The sequence below is a fragment of the Schistocerca gregaria genome, chromosome 2 (assembly GCF_023897955.1).
Source record: "Schistocerca gregaria isolate iqSchGreg1 chromosome 2, iqSchGreg1.2, whole genome shotgun sequence".
NCBI classification, from domain to species: Eukaryota; Metazoa; Arthropoda; class Insecta; order Orthoptera; family Acrididae; genus Schistocerca; species Schistocerca gregaria.
Genome location: NC_064921.1, coordinates 257,193,619 through 257,214,374, shown reverse-complemented (window position 1 = coordinate 257,214,374; position 20,756 = coordinate 257,193,619). Strand labels below are relative to the sequence as shown.

At 43.2% G+C, this 20,756-nt stretch overlaps 1 protein-coding gene across 1 annotated transcript in view; it reads left to right on the top strand.

Annotated features, from left to right (window-relative positions):
* The window catches only part of LOC126336815 (trypsin-1-like), a 56,382-nt gene that overhangs the window by 31,779 nt on the left and 3,847 nt on the right, over window positions 1–20,756 (top strand). The window contains exons 4-5 of the mRNA XM_050000873.1: window positions 8,635–8,726; window positions 20,401–20,507. Coding sequence (XP_049856830.1) covers window positions 8,635–8,726; window positions 20,401–20,507 — 199 coding nt within the window. The remainder of the gene's footprint in view (window positions 1–8,634; window positions 8,727–20,400; window positions 20,508–20,756) is intronic.

The window sequence follows — 20,756 nt, the reverse complement described above, 5'->3', positions numbered from 1 at the left end:
AGATATGTTGAAAAGAAAAGCAGGTCTTACCCAATGCCACTTCTAACTAGCCTACTTTATGGCGCTTGAGACAAGTAAAACCAGAACCAAAGTAGATACAAAGGAGCATCAAACACCATTTCTCCTAACAGGTCTACAGCCATATGTAAGTTAATTTTGTGAAGGATGTGAGCGATTTTTATCGGATATTGTGCGGCATGATTGCACACTTGCCCAAACAGTCTGCAGTCAAACGGGACGCTAAACTGTAGTATGAAATGTACAATCTGTACCTGATTACTGATTAGTAATATAACATAGTTTTTAGGACTATTACAAAGTTTTTAGGATTATCATCAATTTGTACCTAAGTCTAGTAAATGTCTGAACATTGTAGAACATATATAAAGGTTATTCCGATAAAAAAGTATGTATCAATCCTTTTTATTTCTGAAAAAATAATTTTATTTATCTGTAATTCATTAAATGTTCCTTTCTAGTTCACAAAATGAAGATACATTCTTGCTATGAGTTTTTTCAGTTGCTGCATCGTCATAGGCATATTATCAATATCAAAATATCATGATAACTGATGAGAAAGGTAAGCTTAAGTCTAATAATGACGTTGGGTATAAAATACACACATAAAAAAGTTTTGCATCAGGCCAGTTCCCAGAACTCCTGAAGATAGACGTTGACTGTGGATTTGTATCACAGACACAGTCCTTTTGACTGTTCAGAGATGTCATTGAATACGCCCAAAGATGTAAACAACTAAGCATAGATGGAAGGTGCCCGACAGCCTCTGAGTTCCAATAATTCAACCAGGAAGGAGGTACACGGCTTTTATAGTCAGTATTTCAACCATGCCTAGACGGCCAACACTGCTGTTCGGCCACATCTGCATTATTACTTTCTGCAAGGAAGGGCTCTGAACAAGGGAAGCGTCCAGGCGTCTCTGAGTGAACAAAGCGATGTTGTTCGGACATGGAGGAGATACAGAGAGACGGGAACTGTGGATGACAAGCCAAGCTTAGGCCGCCCAAGGGCTCCTACTGCAGTGGATGACTGCTACCTACGGATTATGGCTCGGAGGAACCCTGACAACAACGCCAACATATTGAATAACGCTTTTCGTGCAGCTGCAGGACGTCGTGTGTTGCACAACTTCACTCCCGACGTCCAATGAGTAGGTCTTTGCAACCACGACATCATACATAGCGGTACAGATGAGCCCAACAACATGCCGAATGTACCGCTCAGGATTGGCGTCACGTTCTCTTCACTGAGGCGTGTCGCTCATGCCTTCAACCAGACAATCGTCGAAGACGTGTTTGGAGGCAACCCGGTCAGGTTGAATGCTTCAGACACACTGTCCAGCGAATGCAGCAAGATTTAGGTTCCCAGTTGTTTTGGGGTGGCATTATGTGAGACCGACGTACGCCACTGGTGGTCATTGAAGGCATCGTAACAGCTGTGTGACACATGAATGCCGTCCTCCGATCAATAGTGCAACCATATCAGCAGCATGTTGGCGAGGAACTTTTCTTCATGGATGACAATTCGTGCCCTCATCATGCACATCTTTTGAATGACTTCCTTCAGGATAACGACATTGCTTGACTACAGGACCAGCATGTTCTCCAGACATGAACCCTATTGAACATGCCTGGGATAGATTGAAAAGGGCTGTTTATGGACGACGTGATCCAGCAACCACTTTGAGGGATCTACACCGAATCGCTGCTGAGTGCGACAATCTGGACCAACAGTGCCTTGATGAACTTGTGGATAGTACGCCACGACGAATACAGGCAGCATCAACGCAAGAGGACGTGCTACTGAGTACTAGAGGTACCGGTATGTACAGCAGTCTGGACCTACACCTCTGAAGGTCTGACAGTATGCAATGTATGGGTTTCATGAGCAATAAAAAGGGCGGAAATGGTGTTTATGTTTATCTCTATTCCAATTTTATGTACAGGTTCCGGAGCTCTCAGAACCGAGGTGATGCAAACCTTTTTCTGACGTGGGTTTCATGAGCAATAAAAAGGGCGGAAATGGTGTTTATGTACATCTCTATTCCAGTTTTCTGTACAGGTTCCGGAGCTCTCGGAACCGAGGTGATGCAAAACTTTTTTTGATGTATGTATAAAAACAAATGTCCTGGTTCATTTTCTCTTTGAAATCTGGTCAGCCTAATCATGTTACCAAAAACCTCGCCGGCCTCGTTTCAGCAGATATGACGTCATAAACACTCAGATGAGTGAAAAATTGCCGCATTCTAAAGGACGTTAAAATGTATTGCTTATTTGCTACTAACTATATTCGCAATACATTTTTTAAACATTATGCACACATACTTCTGAATGTTCCTATGACACGTATGTCAGGAGATACGATGTGATAAACACTGAGATGCATGAGAAACTGCCAATTCATGTAGGACGTTGAAATTTATTAATTCTTTACTACTAATTCTATTTGCAACATATTTCACCGACAGTATCCACACACGCTGCTGGACATAGACCATAGATAACATGGACCGCACACGCATCATATAGCTGAAATCAAGCATACATTTTAACAACAAACTGACTTGTCGAATTCCTATTATACGTTGCGTACTAGTACAGTCAACATATTTTTCCGAAATTCCTAATATTAATGCTATGTTATCGTTATTACATGTGACCATTTTAAAAACATACAGTTCCTTTCACGAAGAACATAATTACATTTATTTGGTCAATGCTTATTTTTGCTGCACTGTCAGTCTTAATTCATCGCATCCACAGGAATAGAAGACGAACTATCAATTTGGCAGGCTGTATTAGTTTCTGACGATTCTTCAACGATATATAAAAAGTTTTACTACGCTTTTGTAGGAAATAAAATCTGTTTGTGTCCATAATGTCCGTTTTTCGCATAATAAGCGATTATATTTTATGACTTTTACTTAATCCAGTACATATGCCAAAACAATGGATATAACATATTTGAAAATATTATTGAGAATTCCAGTAGTGAGTTAGATATTACAGTTCTGTCATTTTACAAAGTTAGTCTTTCATTGAGTTTTACACTTAAGGGCCAACATATATTCTAACTTTCAACTCAAGGAACTATATCTGCAAGCATTACACTAAAGTAGTTCACTTTCAAAACAGAGATTTTCATCAGATTACCTAATGTGCAGGATACAAAAAACACTTATCAGAGACATATGTGATGGCATTACTTTTGCTTCCAGTAAAAAGCACACATTTAATCTGTAACAAAAAATGTCATAAATTGTGCACTATAAATGTGTAGTGACATACTCATTACCCAGCTTCGAGCCTCGAGTCATGAGACTTAGATGTTGGTTTCAGTAATATGTGGAGTCTATGATGCCTATGGTCCATGCTGCTGAAGGTACCTACACAAATATATCACTGTACGCATAGGCCATATATATGGTCTATGATTGTACGCCATATAATTCAAGAGATATGACGTCTTAAAACATCGTGATGTGTGAAAAAAACAATGCCACATCATGCATGAAGTTTTAATACAATTATTCTTTCCAGCTAAGATACTCCCACAGTCTTGTCAGCTTAAGGAACTCTGACACCTTGCAGCGCTTTTGACAGCTTTCAATTGAGAAACGTAAATGGCTGTAGGCGAAAATAGTAGCCACCTATAGAGCTGCTATCTTATCACCCACTGCTTCGCTTCAGCAGACTGTATGGTCTGCACGGATTTTTTTTTTCTTTAACTGAATTTTTGTACTGTTCACAAATTGCATGCCTACCAACCTCTTCACGGTCATTAAGGCCATGGAAGCATGGTGTTTTCCGAATGTACTTCTGACCAAATATCGATTCGGGTACCTGGAGTCAAAAGTTTTTCGTTAATCATGCCTTTTGTGTTCTTACGCTGAAATTTTCATAGGAACTTTCACTCCTAACATATATTTCTTTATATCTAACGAAGAAGTGAATTACTATATTTCATAGATTTAGCTTTAAAATTTTTTAATAAAACGAATTATTTTCTTAAAAACTTTCATCCCCTCAACAAGTTTGTTTATGTGGCCATCCTCCACAGCAAGCATATAAATACTTGTTTTGTAAATAAAACTGTCTTTTCCTGCTGCTAGTTACTTTATTTATCCCATATGCGTTTCGCCTTCTCCTGTTCCAAGGCATCATCAGTGGGATCTACAACGGATGCAGTTATAGATGTGAGGAAACGAAGATCAGCAAATCGTAAGTAATCACTTTTTTTACAAAAAATCGCGAAGTGAACTGTTTAATATTCTGAAACTAGCAAAACTGTATCGTTATAGATCTCACTGATGATGTGTAAGAACAGGAGAAGGCGAAACACGTAAGGGATAAATGAAGTAACTAGCAGCAGGAAAAGGCAGTTTTATTTACAAAACAAGTATTTTCATCCCTTGTTTCACCTCCTTAGGGGCTGAATTTCCAAAAACCGTGAAACATGTATGTTTTTGTTTTTAACTGAGAAGTCAAATGCTATTTTCATAGAAGTAGCTTTAAAAATGCTGTAATAGTTCTTTAATAATGCTTTATTTTTCAGAATAGTTTTCAATCACTATTACACCCCCATAGGGCTTAAATTTTCAGAAGTGCTGAAACATTTATTATTTTCTTTATTTCTCATCAAGAAATCGAATACCAGGCTTCAAAACTGCCTTAATAGCGGCATATTTCCAAAAAACCTTCCATCCCCTATCCGTTTTTAAAGAATGCCTACACTGTAAGATCAACAGGCTCTCCAAACGTCAAGTTTCTGTCTATAGCTGTTGCAGCTGGGCAATGATGTCAGTCAGTCAGGATGTTGTCTTTTGTACACAGAGAAGAGGCATTGCCGTAGTCTTCTACAAAATTGCACTGCAGTCATGCGAAGTAGCTGCACCTAGATGGCTGAACATGTGACTAGAAGTTCTGAGTTAAATTAACATGACAGAGAATTTTTATTTTCCTCAGGTGGAAATGAATTTGTTAAAAATATTTCACTACAAGCACAGTTCATTCTTTAAACAGGTTTTAATGTTGCTAAGCAATAGCCATGCAATAAGTTTTAAATGAACACACGGTAATTTGACTGTACTGTCGAAATGGAGGGAGGGAGGTCGTAAAGTTTGTAGCCTAACAAATAAAGAATGACAGAAAATTCATAATACCATTTTTTTCAATGTAATACCCATGTACACTAATACACTTGCGCGTACACTCAGATAACTTCTGCAAATCATTCAAATAAAAGGTCTTCAATTTCGAGCCCAACCAAGCGCTCACAGCATCAATCACTGCATCATCACTGTCATTCCGTCGTCTTTTAGGCTTGGGAAAAGAAAAACGTGTGTGATGGAGCCAAATCTGGAGAATATGGCGGATGACATAACTATTCAAACCTGCAGTCACGCAGTTTCCAGTGTTGCGAGGGCTCTGTGCCCATTTCTTTTTTCTGATGCAAAAGAACTCTGTGCACCAATTTCCTGCACGTTATTTTTCTTTATATCTTCTCTAAAATGGTGCAGGAGGGTGTAACAGTACGATGCATTAATACTTACGCCGTTTCGCAAGATATCCACCATAATTACCCCTTCTGCATCCCCGAAGACCGATGCCATCACCTTATCAACTGATTTTTGCACCCGGAATTTTTTTGGGGTAGCAGATGAAGGATATTTCTAATGTTGTGGCTGTTGTTTTGTCTGAGGATCAAAGTGGTGAACCCCCATTTCGCCCCATGTCTCACACCTTGCAAGAAAGCCGTCTTCATCCGCTTCAAATTTGTGGACTATTTCTACAGAATACTGCACATGGTCCCGTCTCTGTTCTGCATTCAAGTCTTTCGGCACCCATCGAGATGAAACTTTCAGCATTCACAAAATATCCAGAACAATGTCATGAGCAAACCCATGGGAGATGCCAAATGTGGTTTAAATGTGCTGCAACGTTGTTCGACGATCCTGCAAAATTGTATAGTGAATTGCAGTCACTGTTTCATCAGTGGTGACAGTACAGTCCTTCCGCTCCTTGGCACATCTTCCATGTTTGAAGTCAGACAACCAGTTTTTCACTGTTGCATAAGACGGAACACTGTCCTTAAGTGTATTCCCCGTGTCCTGCACAATTTCCTTGGCGTCATTCCCTTCAAATAAAGATATTCAATCACAGCACGATTCTTGATTCTCTCAATATTTGCCATATTGCTTAAGCTACGGTATACAACGCTTTTCTCATAGTGGTAAAACTAACGAAGCTGGAGCCGCGAAATTTGACTTGCATACCCACAAAGGGTCAACATAAAAGTAGTTGTTTGTGCGAGACATTACAGTAACTATTTTGGGCTAGAAACCTTTTCGACCTTGTGTGTTGAAACTTTACCCAATGCATTACATTTGTTGAAATATAATGGAGATCATCTTCTGTTATTGCAGAATATTTTCCTTAGTTATTCTGAGTAAACATGACTCGGGATGCAAAAAGTCAAATTGCTGTTACTTTCAAGTTTACTGTGCAACATGTGTCTTGTAAGTTACATTAATTTGGAAGAACCAATGACTGCATTTTATAGGCAGAACAGTTACAAAATATACCAGGTATACCAAAGAGATTGCTTACACTATGCTTGTCTGTCCTCTTCTGGTGTATCGCTGTGCAGTATGGGATCCGCCTCGGATAGGATTGACGGAGGACATAGAAAAAGTTCAAAGAAGGGGAGCACATTTTGTATTGTCTCGATATAGGGGACTAAGTGCCGCAGATATGAAACAATAGAGAAGTAGCTTAAAGGTGGTGCGACGAACCATCTGCCAGGCACTAACTAAATTGTGAACTGCAGAGTAATTGTGCATATGCAGATGTAGATGTAGAGGATGTCCACCAGTACCACAGCATTTTATATAACACTACAGTAAAAGCAACTTTAGTCTCTCTACATCTGAGAAGGGAACAATATCATTTGTCATCAGTATGAAATAGATTTCCAGAACGAGATTTTCACTCTGCAGCGGAGTGTGCGCTGATATGAAACTTCCTGGCAGATTAAAACTGTGTGCCCAACCGAGACTCGAACTTGGGACCTTTGCCTTTCGCGGACAAGTGCTTTACCGTCAGAGCTACCGAAGCACGAGGAGGAGACGAGGTACTGGCAGAAGTAAAGCTGTGAGGACCGGGCGTGAGTCGTGCTTCGGTAGCTCAGATGGTAGAGCATTTGCCCGCGAAAGGCAAAGGTCCCGAGATCGAGTCTCGGTCAGGCACACAGTTTTAATCTGCCAGGAAGTTTCATGAAATAGATTTATTTGATGCTAAGAGCACATGAAAATAATGATTTCTCCATGACACATCCTGTTATTAAGTCAGTAGCTTATCTGGGTGTCATTACCAAAAGAATGTCAAGAGCCACATGGCATATTTTTTTAAAGAAAACAATTCATTATTAACGACATGTTGAGAACATTCATGTAAAATCCAGCCCAACTCTTGCAAAGAATTTTGTAACTTATGATAGTTCAAATGTATGAGGGCTAATCCGAAAGTACGGTCTGATCGGTCGCGAAATGAAAACCACTGTGAGAATTAAAAATGTTTTATTTGTAACAGTTTCCAAGTATTTCTAGGCATCGCTCCGACTCAGACGTCTGTCGTAGCGTTGTAGCAACCCCCTTCTCATAGAAGGCAGCTGCCTATGCTTCCTAACAATTGTCTACGCTGGCCTACAGCTCGTTGTCTGTGCCAAATGTTGTCTTCAGAGCCCGTGGTTCACGTGAGCAGAGATGAAACTCAGGGGAAGCCAGTTATGGATTGTATTGTGGGTAATCAAACATTTCCCGTCAAAAACGCTGCAGGAGAGTCTTTATTCTCCCTATAAAGTGCAGCCTAGAACTGTCAAGAAGGAGGAAACACGTGACACTCATGTGGGCTGTATGACATCATGCGTAATCTTTCGCCAGGCCCTCATACTTGATGGGAGACACTATTTTCTAGCATCTTTGCGTGTTCACTGCGTACTCAGAACTGAAAAGAGCGAAATGACGCAGTCAACGGCCGCACTAGAGACATTGGGCAACGCATCTGCGAAAAGCGTCATTGGATTTTGACTTTGGATTTCATTTCGTACCTGATCAGACCTTGCTTTCTGAATAGCCCTCATAATATTGGATACTTTATTTCAACTATGGCACAACCAATTTTAATGAACAATACAATGTAATGACTATGCTTTTGAAGTCTTCACATAATTATGAAAAATTTACATTGAGTATACTGAAAAGAGTATCAATTAATCAAATAGCAATAGAAAAGCCTATTGGCTCCTCTTCGGCACGCTGAAAAGTGGACTAAATCATTGAAACAACCATATCAACTTGGTTTTACTTGTATGGTCAACTCTAGTTAGGGTGTTCACTTCTTGGCTGTGGAAGTGGGTAACCCACATAATAACGGCGTCTGAAACATTTCTAGCGAAGTTCTGACAGTACTAACTTGGGAAAAAGGTGACAGATAATACTCGCAAACTGTTAACTTTCTCACAAAGCATACCTCAAACTGCCTCACATGATCAAAAACTAATTACTCTCAACTCCGAAGGAAAAATAATGTTGTTGATGATGTAGTGATTCGTTGACAGGCTGTGGCTGGAGAATACGACTTATCCAGCAATGATGGGAGTGAGCAGGAGATACAAGTCGCAGATCAGATTGTGCATCCCGACTATACTGGGTGAGTACGCACTCTGGGAATTCTCGGCGCAATGCTTTGAATAAAACTACGACATTTTCAGGTTCCGTAACACGTCGTGAGTCACGAGTTACCGGTACTGATATTCCACTCTGTTGCGGTAACCGTCACATCCATTAGTTACAGATTTATTGTAACTGAAATGTTAATTTAACTAACGAGACCACATATGTCAGAGTCTAAATTTTTACCTGTAGTTTAGTCATAAGAATATTTAAATGTAATAAACCACGCTGACTGCATAACTGCACTGTAAGAGTAAAATTAATACCTACTTGCATGTCTAGATGAACAGATATGAAATACCATTGACAGCCCTCTGAAATAAATTCTCTGTAAGAGACTATGATATAGAGATGTAGAGTGACATGTGAACCAGGAAGCACCCAGGGTTAGCCAAAGTGGTTAAGGCAGTGGTCGTCGAACTGTGACCCGCATCAAGTATTCATGTGGTCCTTGCTTCTTAGGTATATTTTATAATAGTATGCATCTGCCAACTAAGTACTGAATCCTGAAACGTCCACCAATGTCAAGAGCATCTTAAGAGAACGTTTGTCCTGCTTAGTTACAAACAAAAATATTTACGAGAGTATTAAAATTTTAAAATTTTCTTAATTTTAATTGATGTTGGTGAATTTGGCAGTCAGATATGAAAACTTGGCCACTTACCTTGGGGGCAGATGCGTAAGTAGCCTGGCCACTGCAGCCAGTGCTGATAACTCACAGGAATGCTCGACTCACAGCGATCAACTGCTGTAGTAAAATTTTGACATACTGTAGATGTAAGACAGATTCTTGAATTTGCATTACAGAGATGGTCATTTTAAAATGCAGTACTTGTGTGTCACATGAGCGTTAAATTAATTATGGCAGTTGTGGTAAAACACAATGAGTAGAAGGAAACTGACATTCAAAATATTTAGTAATCACTTGTTTACATATTCCACAATGCATTTCAGTATCTGTACAGTTACTGTTATTAATCAGTTCATCATCCACTCATGCAGAAAACACAACACCACTTCATCAGGCAATTACACAACTGCCATGCATCTGGATTTCCGTGCATTTGTCCTAGTTTTGTGAGCGTCTGGGGGCATCCTGGGGGAGGGGACTGAGTGTTTATATAATTGTCTGGGGTAGACCAGGAACTTTTTTGTGTCTAGAAAAATTCAGTTAATTCAAATAAACAAAGATCAATAAATCTTAGTTAAAGTCACTAAATGAAGTTGGTGCACAGGTAGATTAATTTGTTTAAATTGTAAAATACGCTTAATCGTTCTCCTATACACATACTGGAAAGTAATATGCCCAATAATTTGAACCATTTCAACAGAGAATAAGGTGGCAATCTGCGGACTTATCATTGACAGACTGTATGTATCGATTCTGATCCAAACATCTATGGTTCTCTGCGGGCAGCAATTTAAGTGATTTCAAGCCTAGGTAATTACAGTGTCACAATTTTGGTCTCGTTTAGAGTGGTAGCAATGGTTTGGTTTGATTTGATTTATTATGTGGTCCTGTTGATTACATATTATACAAAGGGTGTACTAGTAATATAGCACAAGTCAAGTGAAATAATACAAAATCATGTGTGCAATTTATATATCATACAAATACTTATTTTCTATGAACGAGTGGCTGCAGACAATATTACAACCTGCATTTTACTGGTATATCTTCAAGTGAATGCTTAAAATAGCAGAATGAATAGGAATACTAATTTTTATCCAATTGCCACAAATAAATAGTGAAATTTATATTTTGTCACTGTGAAGTAAATTAAAATACAAAATTTTTATCATCATCACATTAGTAAGTTCAAGCGGATACTTAACAGTGTAGAATAAATGGTAGCTCACATTTTAACCTATGATATAAATAAATTTATGACTATAATTTTTGAAACTTCCTGGCAGATTAAATCTGTGTACTGGACCAAGACTCGAACTTGGAACCTTTGCCTTTCATGGGCAATTGCTCTACCATCTGAGCTACCCAAGCATGTCTCAGGTCCCACCCTCACAGCCTTACTTCTGCCAGTAACTTGTCTACTACCTTCCAAACTTCACAGAAGATATCCTGCGTTCCTTACAGAACTAGCACTCCTGGAAGAAAGGATATTGCAGAGACATAGCTTAGACACAGCCTGGTGGATGAATCCAGAATGAGATTTTCACTCTGCAGCAGGGTGTGCACTGATATGAAACTTCCTGGCAGATTAAAACTGTGTGCTAGACCTAGACTTGAACTCAGGACCTATCCAAGCACAACTCACGCCCTGTCCTCACAGCCTTACTTCTTCCAGTATCCCGTCTCCTACCTTCCAAACTTCACAGAAGCCCTCTTATATATATATATATATATATATATATATATATATATATATATATATATATATATATATACTCCTAGAAATGGAAAAAAGAACACATTGACACCGGTGTGTCAGACCCACCATACTTGCTCCGGACACTGCGAGAGGGCTGTACAAGCAATGATCACACGCACGGCACAGCGGACACACCAGGAACCGCGGTGTTGGCCGTCGAATGGCGCTAGCTGCGCAGCATTTGTGCACCGCCGCCGTCAGTGTCAGCCAGTTTGCTGTGGCATATGGAGCTCCATCGCAGTCTTGAACACTGGTAGCGTGCCGCGACAGCGACAGCGACAGCGTGGACGTGAACCGTATGTGCAGTCGACGGACTTTGAGCGACGGCGTATAGTGGGCATGCGGGAGGCCGGGTGGACGTACCGCCGAATTGCTCAACACGTGGGGCGTGAGGTCTCCACAGTACATCGATGTTGTCGCCAGTGGTCGACCTGGGACCGGACCGCAGCGACGCACGGATGCACGCCAAGAGCGTAGGATCCTACGCAGTGCCGTAGGGGACCGCGCCGCCACTTCCCAGCAAATTAGGGACACTGTTGCTCCTGGGGTATCGGCGAGGACCATTCGCAACCATCTCCATGAAGCTGGGCTACGGTCCCGCACACCATTAGGCCGTCTTATGCTCACGCCCCAACATCGTGCAGCCCGCCTCCAGTGGTGTCACGACAGGCGTGAATGGAGGGACGAATGGAGACGTGTCGTCTTCAGCGATGAGAGTCGCTTCTGCCTTGGTGCCAATGATGGTCGTATGCGTGTTTGGCACCGTGCAGGTGAGCGCCACAATCAGGACTGCATACGACCGAGGCACACAGGGCCAACACCCGGCATCATGGTGTGGGGAGCGAACTCCTACACTGGCGGTACACCTCTGGTGATTGTCGAGGAGACAATGAATAGTGCACGGTACATCCAAACCGTCATCGAAGCCATCGTTCTACCATTCCTAGACCGGCAAGGGAACTTGCTGTTCCAACAGGACAATGCACGTCCGCATGTATCCCGTGCCACCCAACGTGCTCTAGATGGTGTAAGTCAACTACCCTGGCCAGCAAGATCTCTGGATCTGTCCCCCATTGAGCATGTTTGGGACTGGATGAAGCGTCGTCTTACGCAGTCTGCACGTCCAACACGAACGCTGGTCCAACTGAGGCGCCAGGTGGAAATGGCATGGCAAGCCGTTCCACAGGACTACATCCAGCATCTCTACGATCATCTCCATGGGAGAATAGCACCCTGCATTGCTGCGAAAGGTGGATATACACTGTACTAGTGCCGACATTGTGCATGCTCTGTTGCCTGTGTCTATGTGCCTGTGGTTCTGTCAGTGTGATCATGTGATGTATCTGACCCCAGGAATGTGTCAATAAACTTTCCCCTTCCTGGGCCAATGAATTCACGGTGTTCTTATTTCAATTTCCAGGAGTATATATATATATATATATATATATATATATATATATATATATATATATATATATATATATATATATATAACAGTGAATCAGTGAATGTCCTGAGAATCTTAAAGAGACCTCTGCAGGATGTTCTGTTAGACACACCACATATTAACCTTGGTACTCATTTTTGTAGTTTGATGACTCTTTCAACTCCTTTAGCATTTTCCCAGAAGAAAATACCACTGGATAGTACAGAATGGAAATATTCAAAATATGAAAAAAGGAATATTTCTCTATTAACAAGGTGAGAAATAGCTCTCAGGGCAAAACACGCTATGCTAAGTTTTTTGACCATCTTATCACTTTCCTCTGTCCATCTTCGCTAGCTGTCTTCCTGATGCATAGGAATTTTGTGTGTGTGATTTCATAAATATTTTGGTTATTGATCTCCATTTAAGGAACCTGGAGTTTTTTATTTACTATCTGAAACTGTGTAATGTTAGTTTTTGAAAAACTCAGGGTTAGACTATTTGCTGTTAACCATTTGTGTAACTGGTTAGTGACTGTCAGGGGTGTATCTGGCATTGGGAAGAATACACGTATCATCCACAAACATGACCATTTCTGCTCTGTCATTAAGTGTAACTGGTAGATCATTAACTTAGATCAGGAAAATCAGTGGCCCAAAGACTGAGGCCTGGGGGACTCCATATTTTACATTTACCCTGTCTGAGTTTATTGTTACACTTGCCTCCATTAAGATAACTTTTTACTTCCTGATGTGTAGACAAGATTCTAGCCATGGCAAAAGTTTGTCTTTGATGCCATAGTCTGGAAGTTTTGTTTAGCAATGTGTTATGATCTACACAGATGCAAGCTGTAGCAAAGTCACAAAAGATCCCCATTGGATACCTCCTGAGATGTAATGCATCTAGAGTTTCATCTGTTAGGCTAAATGTTGTTGTTGTTGTTGTGTTGGGGCTCATGGCACTCAACATAGAGGCCATCAGCGCCCTGACACACATTAAAAGGAACGAATGTGGACAGACCTAATAAAACTGAAGCACACACGCAAAGAAAGCAGGAAAAGAGGGAAAATGCTACATAAGAAAATAAAACCTAAGGAAAGGGAAAACATAGCAACAAGAATGCCACAGGAAATTGTCATTGGCTGGCCACTTACATAAAATATGGGCGACCTTGCCACACAGTGAGCAAATTAAAATTCTCTCCCTAAAATCTTTGTAAAAACATTTGACATGACACAGAACTTTAAAACTTTAATCACATCCCTCCGAGTGTTGCCTAAAAGAGATGGCAGGCCCGCTGGCAAGTTAGCTGCGGCCCGCTGGTCAGAAAATTAAACGCAATCCAATAAAAGGTGGCGCACAGTGACCTGGACGCCGCAAGCACCACACATTGGAGGGTCCTCTCGCCGGAACAGGAAGCCATGCGTCCTAGGGCTGTGGCCTATTCGAAGCCGAGTGAGGAGAACCTCGCCGGCCGCGGTGGTCTCGCGGTTCTAGGCGCTTCAGTCCGGAACCGTACGACTGCTACGGTCGCAGGTTCGAATCCTGCCTCGGGCATGGATGTGTGTGATGTCCTTAGGTTAGTTAGGTTTAAGTAGTTCTAAGTTCTAGGGGACTAATGACCACAGCAGTTGAGTCCCATAGTGCTCAGAGCCATTTGAACCATTTTTGAGGAGAACCACGTACCGGCGATGGGGCTGAAAGGAAGTACACCACACACGCGTTGTGGGCTTGACTATACGGAGCTTATTGTCAGCCACGCATCCTCCCACCGACGCATGACTCGTGAGCTCAACAGCGAGGTGAGTGCGTGTAAGGGGATAGCACACTGAGATACTTGTGGATCGAGACATGCCTCCTTGGCTGCGAGATCTGTCCTTTCATTCCTAGCAATGCCGACATGCCCCGGAACCCAGCAGAAAGCTACAACCTTCCCCAGTCGCTGTAGTCGGAGGAGGGCATCCTGGATGGTCTACACTATTTTGTCTGCTGGATACAAACGTTGCAATGAGTGAAGGGCACTGAGTGAATCGCAACAGACAAGAAAATTAGGAGAGGAAGAACGTCTCATCTGCTCCAGTGCCTGAAAGATCGCAGACAATTCTGCATCAAAGACAGTAAAAGTCTGAGGCAGTCGGACCTTGAGGACACAATCCGGAAAAACAACTGAGCAACCAACGGAATCCCCTTGTTTCGACCCATCTGTAAAAACAGCAACATAGTCGTGGCGCTCAGATAAAATGGCAGAAAATGCTGCATTAAAAACGGTGGCAGGAGTGCAATCTCTCTTGTTCTGCAATAAATCTAAAATCACTCTGGGCCTCTTCAGTAACCAGGGTGGCAGGCGATTAAACCCTGGATTTGGGGTTGTACAGACTCCATACCGAGGGACTCTAGCACACGTTGCACATGGATCCCAAATGGCAACATAGCCCGGGGACGGCGGGGAAAAAGGAGGTCCAGAGGTGGATGGGCAACAAGATGGTGAGCACGCGAGCTGGGAGCTGCAAGAAACTTACAAGCCTGGCACACCAGCAGGAGCTGCCGCCAGATGGTAAGTGGTGGTTCGCCAGCATCAGCACAGAGGCTGGGTATGGGACTGGTCCGATAAGCACCCGTGGCCAGTCGAATCCCAGCATGGTGAGCAAGGATCTGTAAATAAGATGGCCTTGCTGACCCATATACTGTGCACCCATAGTCCAGCCGTGAACGCACAAAAGCTCGATAAAACTGAAGGAGACGTGCCCTGTCCGCTCCCGAAGACCTGTGGCTGAGGCACTTGAGGATGTTCAGTGCCTTCAGGGTTCTGGCTTACAAGTCACGTAGGTGTGGCAGCCATGACAACCTGGAGTCGAAAATTAGGCCCAGAAACCGCACTGCGTCTCTAAAATGTAGGACAGTATCCCCCATACGCAAGCCAGGCAAAGTAAAAAGACGATGAGAACGACTAAAATGAACACAAACACATTCATTGGCAGAAAACCGAAAACCCGTTTTTGCAGCCCACCCCTCTAACCGCCGCACTGTTAGCTGCAATTGACCGCTCACGGTTGCAACACTGGAGGAGGAACAGAAAACAGCAAAGTCGTCCACAAACAAGGAGCACTGTACTGGACTCCTCACTGTAGACGTTATACTGTTGATGGCTATGGCAAAGAGGGTAACGCTTAAAACACTGCCCTGGGGGACACCGTTCTCTTGCTCAAAGCAATCAGACGGAGTGTTACCAACGCGGATACCAAAAAGAATGCTGAGACAGGAAAGACCGAATGAAAATGGGGAGGCGGCCACGAAAACCCCATTGATGCAGTTGTGCAAGAATACAGTGTCTCCAAGTAGTATCATATGCCTTTCTGATATCAAAGAAGATACCGATACAGTGATGCTGACGGAGGAAAGCCTACTGAATAGCCGCTTCTAGGAGGGTCAGGTTGTCGACCGTGGACCGAAATTTTCGGAATCCACACTGAAAGCGGCTAAGGAGCTGTCTGGTCTCTAGCAGCCAGACCAGACGACAGTTAACCATCCATTCCAGGGTCTTTCCGACATAGCTTGTCAAGGCGATACTACGATAACTACAGGGACATGTGCTGTCCTTTCCTGGTTTGAGGAGAGGGATGAGGATTGCCTCCCTCCACGAGGTGGGGAACACTCCTGTCTGCCACATGAGATTAAAACATTTGAGGAGGATTTCCTTTGACGCCGCTGGCAGATGTCAAAGCATGGAGCACCAGATGTGGTCGTAACCTGGTGCAGTGTCAGAAGTCTCAGTAAGTGCCGATTCAAGTTCCCACATGGAGAAAGGGGAGTTGTAGGCCTCAGAACTGTTCAACCGAAAGTCCAAGTTTGCTCTTTCGACAGTCGCACGGTAGCAACTAAACGCTGCATCCTGTTTTGCAGTGGCAGTACTTCGTGCAAAATGCTCTGCCAGCGTCTGAGCAATGGCTCTGGGTGTCGTTTGGAGGCACCCATGGTTCAGGACTGCAGCTATTGGTAAACAGCTGCGTTTACCGGAAATCCTCCGGATGGCTTCCCATACTTTTGTGGAACAAGTGCAACGGTTGATGGAGTCCAGGAACTCCTGCCATGACCTTCTCTTGCTCTCTTTGATGACACGGCGTGCCCTGGATTTCGCGATTCGAAAGGCGGTAAGATTGACTGCTGTTGGGCGGCATTTAAATAGGCGAAGAGCCGCATGCCTGTCCCTGGTATCTGAACGGCACTCTACTGTCCACCAAGCCACAAGCCGCCGCTTACGAGTGCCAGAAGACTGTGGTATGGACAGGTCAGCAGCATGATGGATCACAAGTGTGATGTGATCCACCTTCCTGTACGCTGTTGTGGCATTCAAAGACAGCCAACCGAGTGAACAGTGGCCAGTTAGCCCTGCCCATCACCCACGATGGTGGCTGCTGCTCCAGCAATACACCATCCAGGGGATGAATGCGGATGGGGAAGTGATCGCTGGAATGAAGGTCGTCAATGACCTCCCAGTGAACAGAGTCGGTGAGGGTTGGAGAGCAGAAAGATAGGTCAATGGCTGAGAATGACTCTATAGCAGTAAAGAAATGAGTCGGAGTACCTGTGTTGAGGATGCACAACACTTGAGATGTTAGGAGGTTCTCCAAAATTCGACCTTGAGCGCAAAGAGAAGTGGAACCCCACAGGACATGATGGGCATTGAAGTCTCCCAGGAGGAGAAATGGGCTGGGGAGTTGGTCGATAAGATCTGTGAGAGTGTTTAAGGTCATTGCATACAGAGGGACATAAAAGGAGCAAACAGTAAGCCTTCAATGTGAATGAATTTCAACTGCAACTGCTTTCAGGTCACTATCCAGGGGGAGAGCAGAGGAGTGGTGGTCATTATTGACAAACACGGCGACTCCGCCTTTGGCCCTTTCTCCAGTCAGGTCATCTTTGCGATATGATGTATAGCCCCTTAGTACAGGAGCATCAGATGGTTTTAAATGCGTTTCCTGCAAACACAAGCACAGGGGGCATTGCCGTGCTAGGAGGTTGAGTTCCTCCACATGTGCCCGGCGTCCATTCATGTTCCACTGTATAATGGGAGCCAACTATCAGGGTGGGAGTACCTTCATTCTCACTTTCTGTCAGGGAGGAGAGCCCACAACAGGTGGAGGCTCAGTTTTGGGGTGAGATGATTGCCCCAGTCTAACATCAACCTCCATCGCCTCTGAAGAGGAGTCGAGAGAGACGTCTGAGAGAATGACATCCACATCAGCAGACTGTATAACTTCAGTCTCCTTTAGTGGGAGAGTCTTCACCTTTGTCTTTGGCTTCAATTTTCTGGCCTGAGGTGGCATTGGAGCCAAAACCTCAGAAGCAGTAAGGGGTGTAGCAGCACTGGGCAGTGCACAAGACTGGACCCGGGAAGGGGCAGGAAGTTCCATGATGTCAGCTACCACGGCCTGGTCAGAAGGCCGGAGGGGGGGGGGGGGGGGGGAGCAGCAGGCTTCACAGGGACAGCAGCAGCACACCTATATTGACAAACGCAGGTGCTAGTGCTGACAGTAGCAACCTCCGTTTGTGTAGCGGCATCGGTTTTCAAGACTGGCTGTTTGAGAACGGAAGAAAAGGAAGCAGTGAACATGGGCGGCTGCATGGACTTGTAAATTTTCTTTGCCTCATCATACAGGATGCGTTTTGTAGTTTTAAGTTCCTGGGTCTTCCGTCCCTCAAGGAAAACTCTGCATTCCCTACTCCACACAGGGTGATCCCCAGAGAAGTTGACACACTTGGGAGGAGAGGAGCAACCAACTTCCTCACGGGCGGCTTTACCACAATTCCCGCAAGTGGCTTCCCCTCTACAGTTAAGAGTAGTGTGTCCAAAGTGTAGGCATTTAAAACACCGCATGGGGTTGGAGTAATAAGGCCGTACACTGAGACATAGGAAACCTGCCTTCACATGCTCTGGCAATTTGGTGCTGTTAAATGTAAGGATAAAGGAGTCAGTCTTTATGAGAGTACCATCCACCCGTTTCATAACGTGTTGCACGTCGACAATTCCCTCCCTGGACCAATCAGCCTTCAGTTTGTCTTGGGGAATGTCAATGAGATCTCTGCAAGTCACAACCCCTTTGCTCTGGTTCAAGGTGTTGTGAAATTCAGTCTCTATTGCAAACTCCCCAAGAAATTGTGCTTTCTGAAGTTTCTGGACTTGCTGGAAACTAGATGTTTCAACCAACAAGGTTCCATTTCGCAAGCTCTTGACAGATTTTAAGGTGCCAACAATGCCTTCTAAGCCTTTCTGTATATAAAATGGTGAAACTTTATCAAAACTCCATTCCTTTCTTTTAATTATGAAAAATACATTCTGCGAAGCAGTTTGCAATCTGTTACTAGTAACTGAATCAGGAGTACTGGTTACACGAGCCCTCTTGTTGGATTGGGTGTTAGAACCCACCAGCGGCCCACCCTTTCCACTGGCTCAGTCTCATGAGCAGCTAGGGAACTAGAAGTCCACCTAGACAGAGCCCCGCGTGCCTAGGTAAGCCTTATACAACTGAGGTGCGGCAGGTTCCCCAGAGATTGCCCGCTAATGACTGTTCCACCTCAATAGCCATGCATCTCATCGGTGTGCAGCACACCTTGAGATCGAGGGGTTGTTTATAGAGGTTTATTCCATCTTCGCAATCTGGCCAGTCAAGCCAAGATCCCCTCTCCCTGAGACACACAACATTCCACCGCCGCGCCGTACGGTGGTCGTTGAAGCATGTTCAGAGCTGATGGTGACAGAGGACTGATGGCGGTTACCAGTCCCCAGTTCAAGAACCCCAGGGTCGCAAAGCCCGTACCCAGCAAATGAATGCCGAGCCCCTGGGGGCTGTTAGGCTAAATATAGCTCTCTGTAGAGAATCCCTTATGAAAGCCGAACTGTGTAGATGTCAGTAATCCATGTTGTGTCATATGGCCATGAATCCTATCATAAACTACTCTCTCAAACACCAGTGAGAACACTGGCAGTAAAGAGATGGGCTGATAATGGATAGTACATTCCTTCCCCACTTTTGTTGATGGGCAGCAGTATTAAATGTTTCAGTATGTCTGGAAATGTCCTAGTTTAGAGTGAGTGGTTACATAAATAGCATAATATGTGACTGATTAAGTCTGCAAATGATTTTAGAATCCTATTTGATTCCATCATATCCAGAAGAACCAGAGCTTTTAAGTAATTTTATGATTTTTTTCAATTTCTTTGGGAGTTGTGCTTTTGAAGTGAAGTGCTGTATTTTTTGTAATTTGCATGTGATTTAGTAGCTTTATGGCTTCTGTAGGAAACATAGAACAGTCAGTATGATGAATTCTGGATGGTGCTGACTTTTAACAATTAGAACTTAGGGACAGGAGGTCAACTTATCATGTCCTTACTGTATCTAGTCTGTTGGTCACTCATAACTAATTTACCTAGGTTACCAATTAATTATAAGATCGGTTCGTATGTGGCCCATGGTTCTACCCCACAGTGTCAGTATTGGCTCTTGAACTAAAATGTTTGATACAACAGCTCAGAATAAGCAGGGAAGCTGGGTTAAATACCCAGTCCGGCACAGATTTTCATTGGTCATTAATAGGTAGTACATCAATACCCAACAGAGCTGATGCTCAGATATTTGCATTTAGTGGATTTTATTTGAAATAGTGAAATTAATGTTTTCATTGCCACAAAGAAATTCAGTTCACTAGAGTGTATTTTCTTGTATTAGCGACTCACATACTAATAAGATAGTGTTCATTGTGATTCAGCAGTTATGACTGTCTTTATAAAGTAGCTAACTTAACACAGTGCTTACAGGAAACAATTTTTTTTCCTTCAGAGACGTAGCTCCACACGATATTGCTGTCTTCACCCTGCAGTCCTCACTGTCTCTGGGCACGTACGTGCAGACTATCAGTTTGCCCACTGCTGGTTCAATCCCTGCAGGTAGGCCAGTTCAGAACTGTAGCTGTTAATTCACTAATAGAACATAGGCTGTTAACCCAAATGTCCAAAATACACTCTAAGACAAAAGATAAAGTAAAAAGACATGCCATGAAGGAATTATCCAAGTGGGACAGAAATCAGTAGATGTGGTGTATATTTACAGACAGACAGACAAATGATTACAATTTCAGAAGACCTGGATAATTTTTTAAAAGAACGAGGTTCACAAATTGAGCTAGTCAGTAATGT